The sequence below is a fragment of the Anastrepha obliqua genome, chromosome 1 (assembly GCF_027943255.1).
Source record: "Anastrepha obliqua isolate idAnaObli1 chromosome 1, idAnaObli1_1.0, whole genome shotgun sequence".
Classification (NCBI taxonomy): Eukaryota; Metazoa; Arthropoda; class Insecta; order Diptera; family Tephritidae; genus Anastrepha; species Anastrepha obliqua.
The window spans coordinates 121036656-121053232 of record NC_072892.1 but is presented as its reverse complement, the minus strand read 5'-3'; the positions used below and the strand labels follow the sequence as shown (position 1 = coordinate 121053232).

The 16577-nt window shown below is 38.7% G+C and overlaps 1 protein-coding gene across 1 annotated transcript in view; it reads right to left on the bottom strand.

Annotated features, from left to right (window-relative positions):
• Nucleotides 1–16577, bottom strand: part of LOC129237016 (uncharacterized) — a 189443-nt gene that overhangs the window by 130823 nt on the left and 42043 nt on the right. The window contains exons 4-5 of the mRNA XM_054871379.1: nucleotides 11460–11607; nucleotides 2055–2182 (exon numbers count right to left, since the gene is read on the bottom strand). Coding sequence (XP_054727354.1) covers nucleotides 2055–2182; nucleotides 11460–11607 — 276 coding nt within the window. The remainder of the gene's footprint in view (nucleotides 1–2054; nucleotides 2183–11459; nucleotides 11608–16577) is intronic.

The following is a 16577-nucleotide window of genomic DNA, read 5'->3' as shown; positions in this document are numbered from 1 at the left end:
TGTACTTAATCAGACCCCACGAAATGGTCTAATCTGCAACACAAAGTTTACGAAAACTATAATATAAATGCATGAATATTTCATAGTCACCTCAAAGGCAAACTTGCCGAGCATCAAACTCTCTACATATGCACATACATTCCGGAGCATTCGAGTTTCCTTCAAAGCTTCAAAAATATCAGACACTTTTCTAGCTTACCGTTTTATGGCCGACAAAGCGAATGATTTAAAGTGTCAACATTATGAATGCAGTGCGTCAACAACAACAACAACAATCACAAAAATAACAAAAACAATAACAAAACAAGCCATACTTAAGAAGATGCTGCTGCAATCAGGATGAGAGCAAAAAGCAAACCAGGCGCTAACACTAACTATAAGATATGCATTAGATATGTATGTACGTATGTATGTATGTATATTTGTAGGAATGTATATCTACGAGTTAATGTGCCCAAGATTTAGCTGATAAGCTAAGTTTGCTAAGGTAAGCTAAACGAATTGAGACTAAGGTGAGTGACGCGATGACTCCAACGGTGCTGGCGCTGATGGCAATGACAGTGACAGAGCCAGTGACAACAACAGTGATTGCCGATGCTAAGTGCATATACATACTTAGATATACAGTTGCAATAGCTTTTCAACAAATTGCTACAGCAGTAATTCACACAAACAAGCAAACAAACATACATACATACTCGTATAAGTATGTGCAAACAAGCAAACACGAACGAACAGGCTTGGATTGCAAAGAGAATACAGAAGCAGTAGAAGAGATGCGTAAGGTGTAAATTTTAATGCAGATGCAGTATGGAGAAGATGCAAAATAGCTTATGTGAGTAAGAAGAATATATGTATGTATGTATGTAGCATGTAGTTAGTAATGGAATAGAGTAAGAAAGCGTTAGCGCTATGTTGGCTGGGTAGGCCAGCGAGGTTTAGAGAGTAAGCAGGTGTAGCAACGGTGTAGGAAATTGTTGTTGATTGAGTGAGTAAAGTGCACGACATTGTCAGAACAGAAGCATACTTTACATAATTGGCTGGCTGATGGTTGCGGGCGTGAGTAAGTGTGAGTGCGGGTGGATGAGCAAATGAGCGAGCGAGTGAGTGAATGGATGAGCGGGTGGCTTGTAAATGTATGTTGGTAGCGGCGAGTTGAGGCGTAGTAGGGTGTTAGTGAGCGTGATTGCAAGTGTTAAAGTGAAGGTGAACAACACTGCCAGATTTAATTTTATGCTTTTTTTTCATTTTTGATTTCTTAAACGTTTTGTATTTGTATGCTTTATAGGTAGGTAGTAGTTTAGGAGGTATATAGTATTTAAGTAGGTTCTTAAATTCAGTCGCATAGTTTGAGTTGATGCAAAAGCGTGCGTTTGTTGGTTGTTTACTTTTAAAAATATACATTTCTTGAAAGCGTTTGAATGGAAAAATTCAATGAGTTAGAAGTACGAATTAGTAAAGGAACAGAACAAACAAAAAGGAAACGGAAATGGAAGTAACGAAATTAAAATAAATAATTAGGTAGTTAAGAATGATTAGAGTTACATACATAAGTAGGTAGAGATATAAAAACAGAAAACAACAAAAAGAAAAAAAAACACGGAAAGAACGAAAAATTAAAAAAATTGTAACGTAAAAAACGTAAAAAAAAATATTTTTTTTTTAAGAAACAATTGTTTGCTTAAAATTTCTCGTTTTTTTACTCTCTCTCTCTCTTAAATTTTTGCGTTTGCTGCGAATTTGCGAATTTCTTCTAATTTTATCGCTTGCTGATTGTGGTGCAGAAATCATATTGGTTCCTTTACTTTTACTATTTTACTTATCCAAAATGAATTGATTGCGAAAATACTTTTTTACGCTACTCTTGCATAATTTATGCTGTGTTGTTGTTGTAAATATGTAGTTGCACTGCGGTTGATTACTTTATCTTTACTGTTTTTCTTAGTTGCTGCTGCTATTGTGTTTTCTGCTTGCTTAGCATTGCAATTTTGTTTTTTGTTTTTTAGCTTTTTTTTTCTTTTTTTTATGTTTCTTTCTTTTTGCTCATAACTTACCCACACACGGATTGTGATTTACAATATTAAATATACGATCACAGCGTTTTTTCATATGATTATTCGGACAGATACAGCCGAACATGGGCGAGAGGCGTAAATTCGTCCACGAATCGTGACATGCATCTCTGTGGTGTTTGGAGAGAAAGAAATTATGATGAAACGTTAGTACATACACGCATTTGTGGTTGGGGTGATATGAGACTAAATATAAGAGTATATAATTTTATGTTTACATAAATGGACATACATACATTTTTTATATGAACTATAAGCGCAGATAAATTATTTAAAGAAAATTACAAAATTTGCTTATCCCTACTTAATGGTGTAAATAAGAAATCATTAGGTTAGGTTGACACGGTTGCCCATAGAGAGGGCAGATTACGACGAAAATCAAAAATACGTGTGTGATACTATTGTGAAGGAGATAAGAAGACTAGGGAGAAAAGAAGCAGGAGGGACTGGGGCCCAGACTCTTAAATCTTAGGGCAGGCGAAAGCAGGGCAGCTAAGGAGAAGGTGGCGAGACAATTCCAGATCATCCCCCCATACAACAGACGCAAAGCGGACTCGAAGTATTGCCGATTCTCCTGTAAGGGCACCCACTAAATTCGTGATTTGATATTTTATTAAACTCAGAAGATCCCCCAAGCGCCTCCGATCCACTCAAGGCCAAAAAGATTTCACGGCTTTACAAGTTTGTGTACTTTCCCAGCGTTCGCTGTATTGACGCGAAGCCCACCTCCCCCGGAGAAGATGGCAGGCAGTCAACGGAATTCGATTTCTCTCATTTCATAGGTTCCTTGTCTAGCCAGCTCATCCGCCACGCAGTTTCCTTCAATATCACGGTCACCAGGTACCCAGTTGAGCCTTATATCGAAAAATTCGGAGGCAATCGAAAGTGAAGTCAGGCATTCCCCAACCAGTTTCGAGTGCACCGTTATTGAACCTAGGGCCCTAATTGCCGCTGGTCTAACGGAGTAAATATTTACTTTCTTCACAGTTACCACGGAAGTGGGTAGCTAATCAGCTGCTCCTTTAATTGCTGTTACTTCCGCTTGAAGCTCTCTTCAGTGGCTTGGCAACCTGAACTTGTTTTCGATGGGGAGCTGCACGCAAAATCCTCCTCTGCCAACCCTTCCCTCCAATTTCGAGCCATCCGTGAGCAGGTTCACCAGGCCCTCCCTCCAAATACTGCCGCCGCAAACTATTCTTTTGAAGGAATGTAAGTGGGGAATGTTTCGCTCAGACTAAGCAGAGTGCGGATTCCTTAATACCGCCAGAAATCCGCAAAATCTGATATGAAATTGAAGAGAATTTAATAAAATTAAAAAAAAATCATCTTTGCACTTTCTTCGCTTTTTCTGCCTTACATAGGCTGTTTGCGTATTTTTCATTCACTTAGCACGCTTGTCTGTAGTTCTCAAACGGCTTGTGAAATATTTTAATGGAAGCACATACGGTCGATACCGCCTTGAGAATGTACTTTTACCAGTTTCTGTTATTGGAAGAAAATATTAAAATATGGATAAAAAGCATCGCCTATATTCAAGATCGGGTAAAACTTTTAAATTATAAAAATCAGGCAACTTAAAAAAGAAAATTCATTAAAAGGAAATTAATTTTTTCGTGGATTGTTTCAATTTACAGAGGGCAGTTCACAAAAATGAGAAATATGTTTCGCAAGGGACAGAACACTTCACAAGCTTGGTACATATTTTGCACGCTGCAAGTTTATGGGAGTCAAACAGTAAGATTTTAACTAGTATTTCGGAGTTTCCCGGATAGGGGGAGTATGTCCTCACACATACAATAGCCATTACAATGTTCATGACTCTACGACCCTCAAGTGAAGAGTGGAAATGGCTCGATCTAAAACAAGTAGACTCCATCCATACATACACAGATGGCTCAAAGCTCGAAGGTAGTATGATCGTCTTCGTCTTACTTCTATTTCCTGAATAAGAGCCTCTGGTTTAATAAATGACCGCAAATTGCTCGCAAAACGAGGCCCCACGATTTACTGTATATGGCTCAGTCATAAGGCGGAATTTTGCTGGTTCGGAAGTAAAATTATACCAGCAAGGGGTACGACTGAATACATCGCCGCCATATCAACAAAATTCGTGCAGCGTTTTCCCAGTTGTACAAGATATGGATTTAAAATTCTATATCCGTGAAAACTATGCTACGAATTTTTAAATCTAACTTAAAAGCGGTGATATTATATGGCTAGAAGTCTTTGTCACTTCCATTCATGCTTATCTGAAAGCTGCTACCCTTCGTCAGCGCCTGTTTGTGGAGAATTTTGAAAATCTGGTGGTCTCGTTTTCTTTCAAATCAGGAGTTGCTTAATTCGACTAACGAACTGCCAATCGAGCTCATCATCAAACGCAGGCAATTCGATATGCCACACTTTGCGCAAAGATGCCGGCGAAATATGCAGGACTCCTCTACGGTGGAATCCACAAGGATTTAGCAACCCTGGAAGTCCAAAAACCTCTTGACTGAGTATGGCGGATACTACTTATCAAACTCAAATACAACCTGGAACTCTTTAAAGCAATAGAAAACACACTCGTGGTCATCGGGAATCTGGAGTAACCCCAGAGATAGTAACAGTTTGGCTTGGATTTTGGGGTGGTGACATAATTGGCATATGCTTTTATTGGTTTTATTTCGAGAAAAGCAATTGAAACCACATTTTAGTAATCGCGAGCTATTCCAAGCATGCTTGCTAGCCTGTTTGATGAGCCGAAATTACACCTATGAATTTGGATGATCTTGGGTGTCATCAGGGTAACCCACAATATTACACAGCCCGTTAAAGAAGCAACTGTTAAACAACTCAATTCGGTAAGCGAGCATTCAGCCGACTTTGAGACGTCGATTGTCTTCCTACGAACTGTGGCATGAGCTCAATAGGCATCAATATTTCGTACTGATAGATTGGTACCCATTAGATTGTACAGGTTAGGCTAAAGCCTTTTTGTACTTCGACCAGATTGATCTATGGTGCGCCCTTAAGTGCGCAACTCTAATTATTTAGTATTGCAAGGAATCGAACCAGCTCCTTAGTAGGGAGCATTTGTGAGGCTTCATCCTCTAGTAGGTACGAGCAAAGGATTTTGTGTCTCCTGTTACCTAATGCCTCACAATTAGTGATAAATGTTTCATAGAAAACAGAATCTGCATAAACTAGCGCTAGATAGTCTTATTGTATTGAAATGTTTATTGCAGACAAAGTGGCCTGTAAGTGCTCCACAGAGTAATCTGAGGCCATTTTTGTCTAGGGTTAGAGCAGATTTTGCTCTGTTGGTATTAAATTACGGAAACTTGTTGGAATGATGAAGGCCGTTTGTGCCGTTCGAGTTTTCCTTGCGTTTATTTGAACCCATTCTTTGGTTTCATGTTTCAGGTTTCATATCTTTTAAAGTCGACAAATTAGGTTGGCCCAATAAATGGCCCTCCACCTATTTTTAGGCATAAATGTCTGCCTGCTCGTCTCCTTCGTGTTCCTCAAGTCCTGGTACCCAAGTCAGGAAAGCCTGATTAAAAGTCGCCAGATTGTTGAGTTCATTATAACACTCTGTGAGAGCTTTTGGATTTAAGGTAAAGTTATTTCAGGCTTTGAGGACTGATTAATTGTTCGAAAGTATTTTAATTTTTACTTTTTCGAACCCTCTTTTGGAAACGATTTCCACTGTTTCTGTTTCTATTATGGCGAAAAGATCCGCTGGGAAAATTGTAGTATTTGTACTCAGTGTAAAAAATTTGTGTGCTTTAGGCTTCACTATTCCAGCTCCTACCCCACGGAGCTCCTTGACTATCTACCCTCTTTCCAGAGCTGTAAATACAATGAGTGTTTTAGGAACCACCAAATCTCCTGGTGCTCCTTGGCTCGACCTTTTCGAATTTCAAAATTTCACCCCACGGAGCGTTTTTGATCCATCTGTAAACCATTTTTGCGAGTCACATATAGCCATGCTGGGCTGGTGTTCCACTCTCCCCTATGCGGGGGAGTAAAATTGAGTACGGATTCCGTGTGGTCATTCCCCTGGGTCATGCATGTTGCATGTTCAACCCTGTTCAGGATATTGAGGTGTCCAGTAAGATTTCCTGGTTTAAATTTTTCTTTCATATGAAGGTAGATCAGCTTCCCTGCATAACAGCTTCCTCTTTTATTGTTAAGTTTAGTGGTGATAGATTTAAAAGCGCTTCCATCCCAGCAGTGGAGGTGGTTCCCGTAGTCCTTCTTGCGCCCTTTTGTAACCTACATAGCGTTGCTGAAATTTGATTGGTTTTTGTCCACCATGTCAATGCCCCATATAGTAGAAAAGGCCTTACCATTTGGATATAGATCCAGAAGGTAATTTTAGGGCTCCGGCCTCAGGATTTACCCAAAAGTTTTTTGTTGTGCAAAGAATTTTCGTTGCTTTTTCAAGTAATAAGTTGAGTTGGGCCTGTCAAGTTAGTTCTTTATTTATGATAATTTTTAGATATTTAACCTCTACCTTTAGAGGTAACGCTATTCCATTTATTTCTAGGCTGGGTAAATTTATTTTCGTACTGATAATCCAGCAATGGTTTTATTCCTTGACCCTTTAAGGTCGAATTGCTTGTGAAGCTCCAAAAAATGTCAAGAAGATGATTGTAATATATAATAAGCTTCTTAATTTAGAGGTTCACCAAGGCTGTTGCCAATTGTGAGCGCTAAATGGAATCCTCATATAGAGTAAAGGAGAGCCTGTTAATTACGGCTGATAGTAAAATTTTGTTAGTAACTTAAATTGATTGCGTTTTACAAATACAGGATCCGGCACTCGAAGTGTAACCAATTAAAAAGGTCATAAAATTAGTTTGGAAAATTACTTTTATTCAATTCGAAGTAAAAAATGTGTGAAAATAATACAAAATTAAGAATCAAAATACCTTTGCTCGATTTTCCCCACCTTTTGCCTTGACTATTGCCTTGAGACGGTCCAGAAACGAATCTCAAGCAGCCCGAATGTGACTTGCAGGTATTTTGGCCCACTGGCGGACAAAGGCTTTTTTCAGCGCCGCGAGACTGGGAAAACTTTTAGTTCGGATCTTGCTTTCCAAAATGGCTCCAAGAGAATAATCCATCGGATTCGGATACGGTGAAATTGAGAGCCATTGTGTGGACGTTGTCAAGTTCGGAACGTTGTTTTTTAGCCATTCTTGGTTCACTCGAGCTTTGTGAAATGGTGCGGAGTTCTGTTGAAACGTCCATGATCTGCCACCGAAATGATTTTTTGGACACGCCCACGGCTTCATAGCCACCTCCAGAATACTTTTACGATAACATTTCGCATTTACCTTGACGCCATGCTCTGCTCGATGAAAATGATTGAAGAGTGCCCATCTGTGGTTACAGCGGCTCAAACCATTACCTGTGGCGGGTGCTGTCTCCTAGTGGTCAATCGATAATTCAAATTCTCGTATGAACGATCGGTCAAATAAACCCTATCGTTTTGGAAGTTTACGAATTGCTCAATTTGAAAAATTTTCTCTTCAGAAAACACAATGTTCAGAAATTGACCGCTTACGGCCAAGCGAAGCAACTCATTCGCTCTCTCAAGTCTGACTTGTTGCTGCTTTGGTGTGAGATCATTTGACATTTGGATCTTGTAAGGCTTGATTTGAGATAATTTTTTAGTACGAGGCGATTGCTACGGTCATACATTTTCAGTGCTTTCGCCATTTGATTGGCACTTCGTCGGAAATTTCGCTCAAATCGCTTCTTCACTTTTTGAACCATTTCACGTGACGTTGCGGTCTTTTGATGACCACTTCCGTGACGTTTTGCGATGCTACCAGTATCATTGTAACGAGTAATGGTGCGATAAACAAAAACTGTATTTACTTTGAGGTGCTCCAGCTCACGAATAATCGCTGGTTATGATTTTACCATTACAGACTTTCTTTTTTCGCGTTTACTCTCGGCAAAATACTTCCGAGCGCTTGTAAATTAAACTCTGGACTGTCATTTAGCCAACTAACAGAAGCTGATTCCCGAGCGGTCTGAAGTTGGTAACACTTCGAGTGCCGGACTCTGTAAATTACCATCACTTTCGAACTCTTGAATTTCCATGCCTCGTATGAGTCAAAAACTATTTATTTGCAAAATTATTGGACACTCCAGTGCAAGCGAAATTGCTCTCTTTTACATTATCTTTTATATTTATGTCTAAGTATAGGTTCACATCGATGCAATTTGCACGGATGTGCCCTTTAGTGAAAAAATGTATATCCCCAATTTGTCCAACTATTCACATTTCAACTAATGCACTCGAGCTCAAGTTATAACAATAAAGCTAGTGGGTGAGTGCATTAAAACTTTCACAATGATCGGCAAACTACAATGTAATCGCACTACATACATACAAGCATGTGCACATGCATACAAAGTTTTCAAATTCCGAGTAGAGTGCGACTTTGACTTTACTTGTTTGCTAGACACCACATTCCATACTTCTCTTAGTTTTGTGATCAAATAAATTTTATTTTTTATTATTATTTTTATTTTTTTTTTATTTCATCTCAACTTTTTTGTGCTGGCTTTGCGACAAAATCGCCAAGGGCTGTGGTTTGTGGTTGCCGGCTTTCTTCCCAATCAAATTTCAATTAGAAATGAATACAAAAACTTGTGCTTGGAAGAAGTTTACATATACTCGTGTGCATGTATGTGTGCACGCATTTACGAAGTGTGAGTAAGTGAAATCCTACAAACGAACAGCCGTAAGTAAGTATATTGACTTTTTCACCACAGTGAACCATTCAGTTAACCTAACTACCACCCAACAATATGCTGTTGCACGAATCGCTGAGTAGAAGGGGCGAAATGAAAATGAAAAGACTCTGACGCCCACAAAGTGCAAGTGAACTCAGTTATGAACTCGGTAAGTTTATTTTCACTCTATTCAAATCCCCTTGGCATTGGTGCAGCGCCGAAACGAGAAAAGGGTATAGCTCAAGAAACGCTGTCGTTGTGGTAGCCACCTATTCTTTCAGCTGCTTACTTGCTCCGAATTCCGATAACGCTCGGTTGTGTGCCGCAGTGGCTGTCGCTCCCACACTATTGACTATTAATTATGTAAAATTCATTATCGATGATAATAATTGATTTTAATAGTTGTTGAGTAGTGTAGTGACTTGTTGCTTTGCGGAATGGCACAGTGGGGCGTTGTGTTGCGGACAGGGGATTGGATGTGCATGGAGCGGCGCCGATGGAAAAGCTAATTAACAGCGGCATGTTGACGCAGAATGTCAATAGATTTAATTAAGTTAGCGCCACTGATAAAACAAAACGAATTTATTGCATTAGCTTACATTTGTTATCTGGCAGACAGTTAAATTAAAGTTGCAGGGCGGGAGTTTTAGCGATATGTAAAATTAATAAGTGTCAGCGACGGGTTGCTAAAGGTTGGTCGAGAGAAAATGGCATGTTGCAAGAAATGTGGCAGAAAACTTAAATGAAAATTTATTTTGTAAATTATATTAATTAGCAGCATCCCAGATGATTACAAAACGCTTGTGTATAATTTCTTTTTGGTAAGCTAAAATTGGGAACGATGCAATTTTTCTGAAAATTTCGGATTAACATATCGAAACGAGACTCTTCGTGCCCAATGGTAGTAGTCCGGTGTGACGGGTTCAAAAAATCGAATTTTTTTTTTACATTTTTCGGAAGAAAAACAGCATAAAAATATACTATAAAAATTTCAGACAGAAATTTTAATCATTTTTAAAGTTATGTATACCTAAAATAAGAGAGCGCGCCGTAGTGTGTATGAAAGCGTGTGACACGCCAGCAGCAGCTGTTGTCGGAACTTTAAACGCGTTTTTCTCAAAACCATGTTTTCGAAATTTCGGGGAATCACTGACTCAAAACTATTCAACCGATTTAGCTAAAAGTTTAACCCGTTATTCTAGACACACATATCTAGATCCCGGACCTTTAAAACATTTAATTTTTTAATAATGAACTATTTAATTTAAACAATATATGAAGAAAAAAAATTAGATTTCGAGACATTTTTTCACAAGTCCGCCAATTTGATTTTTTGTTTTGTTTTTTTATTTTTATGTATATTTTACACTCGGGACCTAAAATAAAGTCTACAGAATAATAATCTCTTTGAATTTTTCATTTCAGACGACTTTGGAAGGCTGTGTGTTTCCCCGAACCAACTCATCTTTTTTTAAGGACTCCACTTTGACGTCAAAAATTTTAAACAAATTAATATAAAATTAACTTTAAAAATTTTTTTTTTATATACTTCAAAACACCAATAAAAACATGTAAAAACTTTAAAACGATCGCATTTTATTTCCGTTTTAAAAAAGATTCATGAAAAAAGTCGAAATATCGGTCGTTACACCGGCCTACTACCATAAACAATTTGGTAAGACCATTAAATTACCATTACCATTAAAGCTATGCTCTAAGACTGAAGATGTCAGGACGATTCTCACAGAAGCTTTTTGGTGACAGCAACATTCTGGATTCAAACGGAAGTTCAGACTACGTAATCGCACGAGTGGAATTTGGCAAAAGGCCCAGCGTCATTAAAGAGCAAAATGGATGGCAGAAAGGTCTAGAATCCACATACCATTCACATAATTTCTTTTGCTTGTATTTTAGCTCTTGAAATAGGTACTTCATCAAAAGAAGAAAAATGCATATTTTTGAAATGAAACTATCAATAAAAAATAGTTTAAAAAACTAAAAAAACACGCTTTCATTGCTAATCGAACTAAAAAGTAGAAAATAAATTTTAATGACAAAGAGACCTATAATGAAGTAATAGCAAATCGAACGATCAGTCATAGTCAACTACCTCAGAACAGAATTATAACAAAAATTAAGATACAAATAGAATAATTCAAATTAGAGTTAAATGCTACCCATATGAGTTTCGGTCAATTTTATGAGTGTGAAAAAGCTGTCAGTATTGAAAATTATCTGCATATGATTTTAAAATAAACCAGCCGATGGCCCACCTCGTTCTTTCTCTATTAGATTAGAGGCAGAGACCAGGGATAGCTACTAACACAACTGTCGAATACTTTGAAAGGTATCAACTCGAGTCTATAATTTCAATTCACTTAAGTGTTCAGAGTAAGAACTTGTCACAGTTTATTTAAAAAATATAAAAGGCTGACCACATTCTGATGCCCGTGAAGGCATGTGACGAGATTTCGAACTAATTTGATATGAGAATAAAATAAAGATGGATTGGTTCACTAAAATTTCAAATATGAAATATTTACGTATACGCACACAAATGTACAAATGTGACAATAAACAAGTATCAAAAAAAAAAACGAAATTCCATTTTTCCATAACTTCTTAATTACACAATTTCCCCTCCATTACCTGTTCTCCATTTTGCACTTATTGTCTCTCACTTTACAATGCGCTTTAAAATCCTCGAAGAGCTTCAGGCATTTGCGCTCCTGCTGGCACACAGACAGTGCGTGATTGCACGTCGGCAATGCATCTATGGGATATGGATCCTTTTCGGCTGTAATTGGCAAAAAGAAAGAAAGTGCACATCAAGCTATTGAAGTTGCATACATATTTACATACTAAGTACATATACATACATACACGCGTGCATGCATAAAACGACATTACTCATGTGAGTGTAATTTTTTACACATTTTTTTTTTCTTTATAACTTAAATTCAATTAAATATGTAAAGTACTCTTGCTGGAGGAATCATTTATACATCAATTCCACTACACTTGCGTACATGAATACACACATATGTATACATCTAATGCAGATTGTCCTTGGGTGATTTTATTTTCTATAAAAACCATACACACATTAGCACACACTCACTGCTATGAATTGGTTACTGAAGAAAATTGGTATTTTATAGCCAGAAATGTGTGCAGTATGTTACACACAGCTCACTACCGGCGAAGCTGAAGAGCCATTAGATGTATATTACTTTAAGGTGTTTGGGATCCGCTTTCAGTTTTTTTTATATATGTAGGTGTGTACACATAAATACGTATAGTTGTAAATGCATGTATATGTGGAAAATACTGCTCTTGAAAAATAAGATGAAAGAATCCAAAACGTATTAGGCGAGGAAAACCGTTCATGCTTATATACGTGGTGTATGTGTGTAGTTTTAAGGGTATTCTTATAGTATAGTATCTGAGTAGTTGTAATGGTAGGTGTAAGTTTCTATGAGTTCTGAACACCCTCACCTCACTCACACCGTACCTATACCAGTTTGCTTTACAGCTGAAACGGTTTATCTTCTATCTTTTTTTAATGCAACTGGTATTTTAGTGTAGCGAAAAAGAGTGTAGTCCAACTTTTTGTCGAAAATCATCAGTTTTCGACCAGTTGAAAAATTATATAAAAATTGGTAAATGAAAATTTCAGAAAGAATTTGTTTTTTTTTTTTCTTATTCAAAAACTAAATGAAAGCAACTTAAAAAAATATTAAAAATTAAATAAAGTTATTTTAAAAAATATCTTCAGAAAAACAATAAACGGAACAGAAAAACACTCATTTTGCATACAGCTCTAATTGGGCGTTGTGCACCTAGTTCGAAACCAGTCGCTTTGGAACTAGTCTGACTACGTTCATTAAATACCAGTGCACGAACTAGAAAATCTGTTGCATACAACTGCAAACGGGCATTTTGTCACTAGTTCAAAACTAACCACTCTGGAACTAGTATGACTTATTTCGCCGAATACGGGTTCATGAACTAGAAAGTCTGTTGCATAGTTTTTGCACACAGCTACAATTGGACATTTTACAACTAGTTCCAAACTAGTCAATCTGGATCTAGTACGACTTCTTTCATTAAGTACAAGTTCCTAAACTAAAAAATCTGCTGGATTGTATGGTTCCGTTCATTAAAGCTTTTGCATACAGCACTAATTGGGCATTATGCCACTAATTCAAAACTAGTCACTCTGGAACTAGTATGAGTTATTTCACCTTATACTTATTCTCGAACTAGAAAATCTGATGGATAGTTTTTGCATATAGCTCCAATTGGTCATTTTACAACTAGTTCAAAACTAGTTAGTTTGGAACTAGTACGACTTCGTTCATTGAGTACAAGTTCCTGAACTAAAAAATCTGCTGGATAGTATGACTTCGTTCATTAAAGCTCTGGCATACAGCTCTAATTGGGCCTCTTGTAACTAGTTCAAAACCAGTCGTTCTGGACCTAGTACGACTTTGACCATGCACGCACCAATGCATCGTGGCGATTAGAGCACTATATATAAGTATCGTAGAGTATGGTTCCGTGTGTAGAAGTCCACGCAAGTGGGAAAAAGTACCGATTCCTCCGCATACGGTCTAAGCAGCTCACAGCTTTTGGGCTTCGCCCAAGTATCATCTTTTACGTTCCGCCGCCGAAAAATAAGTCGAATTTCTGCGAACCCGATAAAACAATTGGTACGATGAGGAACAAGATGCTTCCGCGGAAAGAAGGGTCACGCTGCGATTGGGCGCAACGTGAGTCATGTGGGATCGCTACCGGCAGCGGAAAAAGGAAGAGAGACATATTATCAGAATGAAGAAACGGGAGGTCGAAATACGTAAGTGCGGAGGGCTTGAGATGCTGGTAAATAGAAAAAACACTCGAAAATTCTACCAGAAAGTTCGGCGGCTTACAGAAGGTTTCAAAACCGGAGCGATTTTCTGTAAGAACAAAGACGGTGATCTGGTGACGGACATTCATAGTGTGCTTGAATAATGGAAACAAGCATTTTCAAACCCGCTAAATAGTGTCAGCTGCGCATGTCACAGAGAAAATGAAGATCCCCATACCCCAATCGTTGGCGACGAAACTGTCGTTCCGCTAACCGACCTTGACGAGGTGAGAATAGTGATAACACGGCTGAAGAACAATAAAGCAGCGGGCGCCGACGGACTGCTAGCTGAGATATTCCAACATCGCGGCGAGGAGCTGCTGCAGCGCATGCATTAGCTTCTATGCAAAATATGATCGGATAAAAGCATGCCTGTCGATTGGAATTTAAGTGTACTCTGCCCCATCCATAAGAAGGGCGATCCTGCAATCTGTGCCAATTACCGCGGGATTAGTCTTCTCAATATCGCCTATAAGGTTATAGCGAGCGTATTGTGTGAAAAGCTGAAGCCCATCATCAACCAACTGATTGGACTTTATCAGTGTGGCTTTAGACCTGAAAAATCCACAATCGATCAGATATTCACAATACGTCAAGTTTTGGAAAATTTCCATGAAAGGAGAATCGGCTCACACCTGCTTTTTTTCGATTTTTTATGCTGCATGCGCCAGCACGAAAAGGAGTTACCTGTATGCCACGATGTCTGAATTTGGTATCCCCTCAACACTAATACGGCTAAGCAAAATGACGTGGCTTAATACCAGCGGAAGGCCTTGGCCTCACTTGGTGTTTCCAACTTGGACTGGTTAGCATGAGGAAGAAACTACTGGCGTGCTTTGTTAAACTCGGCCAAAATCGCCTAAACGGTTATCGCGCCAATCAAGAAAAAGAAGTGGTATGTAAGTAGTTGTGCCACATTTTGCTACAAAAGATGGTCAGATGTCAATGCAGTCTTGGTGCCTTAGCGACTTTTCCGCTGATTTGCTTCTATTGATATGACAAGCCTTTCTTTCATAATGCCACATATGTATGTTTGTATGCACAAAGCTGCCATAAGTTTGATGTAGTCGACAGAAAATCTAAGCATGACATTCTGCCACTTCTGCCACACTCTACTACCTTTGCATTCATTCGAGATGGTTGAATGCCTGAAGCCATTAGAGTGGCAGTCATAAATAAGTCGAGAGAAAGACAGAAATGCGGAAGCTGAGGAATGCTGGGATCACTACAAATACATTGTCACGCTGCAGGTGCTACAGGTGCACACACACTTATTCACATACAGTTACTACATCTAAAGGGTGGTTCAGTTTTGAGGGCCGGTGTTGGTTTTGAATGAAATACAATTTTTTTAAGAAATTACTGTCATTTCTCTTTATTATGGTAATACTGGTATGGCTCAATTACGTACGGAACAAAAAATTAGCCAAATGGCCGCCGCGTTGGACATTTATGCAGGACAATGATCCAAGGCATACTGCAAAGAGAGTGAAGCAATGGCTCAGAAGAGAAAAAAATTAATCTACTGGATTGGCCGGCGCAGAGCCCTGATCTCAATCCAATAGAAAATTTGTGGAATGACGAAAGTGAGATTATTCGGCCATCAAATTTTTCGCGGAAAAGAGCCATTGTTTCGTTAGCTGTGTGACAAGTAGCACCATCCTGTTGAAACCACATATCGTCCACATCCATATCTTCCAATTCGGGCAATACAAAGTACGTTATCATCTCACGATAGCGAACACTATTCACAGTAACTGCCTGACCGGCCTCATTTTGAAAAAAATACGGCCCAATGATGCCGCCGGCCCATAAACCGCACCAAACAGTCACTCTTTGTGGGTGCATTGGTTTTTCAGCAATCACTCTTGGACTATCATTTGCCCAAATGCGGCAATTCGGCTTATTGACGAATCCACTGAGGTGAAAATGTGATCATTCACTGTTGCCATTTCCTGCCACCATTCTGACCATTGACGACGCTTGAAATGGTCAAGAGGCTTTAGTTCTTGAGTCAATTGCACCTTGTAAGCGTGTAAATGCAAGTCTTTGTGCATAATGTTTATCAACGACGAGCGTGACAGGTGCAATTATTGGGCACGACGACGAGTTGAGGTGGACGGCTCTTCAACCACACTATCGCGAACAGCAGCAATATTTTCTGCAGTACGAGCTGTACGAGCATGCACTGGTATTTTCACATCTCCTACAGACCCGGTTTGCTCAAACTTTTGCACAATTTTTCCGATTGTACGCACATTTAGACAACTAAATCGAGCGAAAAAATCACGAGCTGCGCGAAATTTTGGTTTGAACGCCCATTTTCATAATAAGCCTGAATAACTTTGACGCGTTGCTCGATTGTGCATATGTCCATGATTCAAATTGAACTAGTCTGAAATTGGAAAATGTCAAATGAAATGTAAAAAAGAACTTGACGTTTAGGTGTGGTTCATGTTCAACATCGGCCCTTGAAATTTAACCACCCTTTATATAAGTATGTATGTGCATGTATAGGGTTTTCCAGTAAGAGCGCTTCAACTTTTGAACTTTTTTGAATAAAACACAAACGGTTTGACTTTTTTAACTAATTTTTTTTTTTATTATCGAGTTTGAACATATACATTTAAGTATGAAATTCGATTTCTTTTGCATGACCACCGCGTGCACGTTTTACGAAGTCCAATCGTTGAACCCGATTTTGCATAAATCGGCCGAAATTCCAGCAATTTCGCGTTCAATATTGGCTCTGAGCTCACAAATCGTCGCCGGCTTGTTACTGTAGACCAATGACTTCACATAACCCCAAAACGGGACGGCTTGTTAAATGGACCGTAAAATGGCCGTAATGCTCT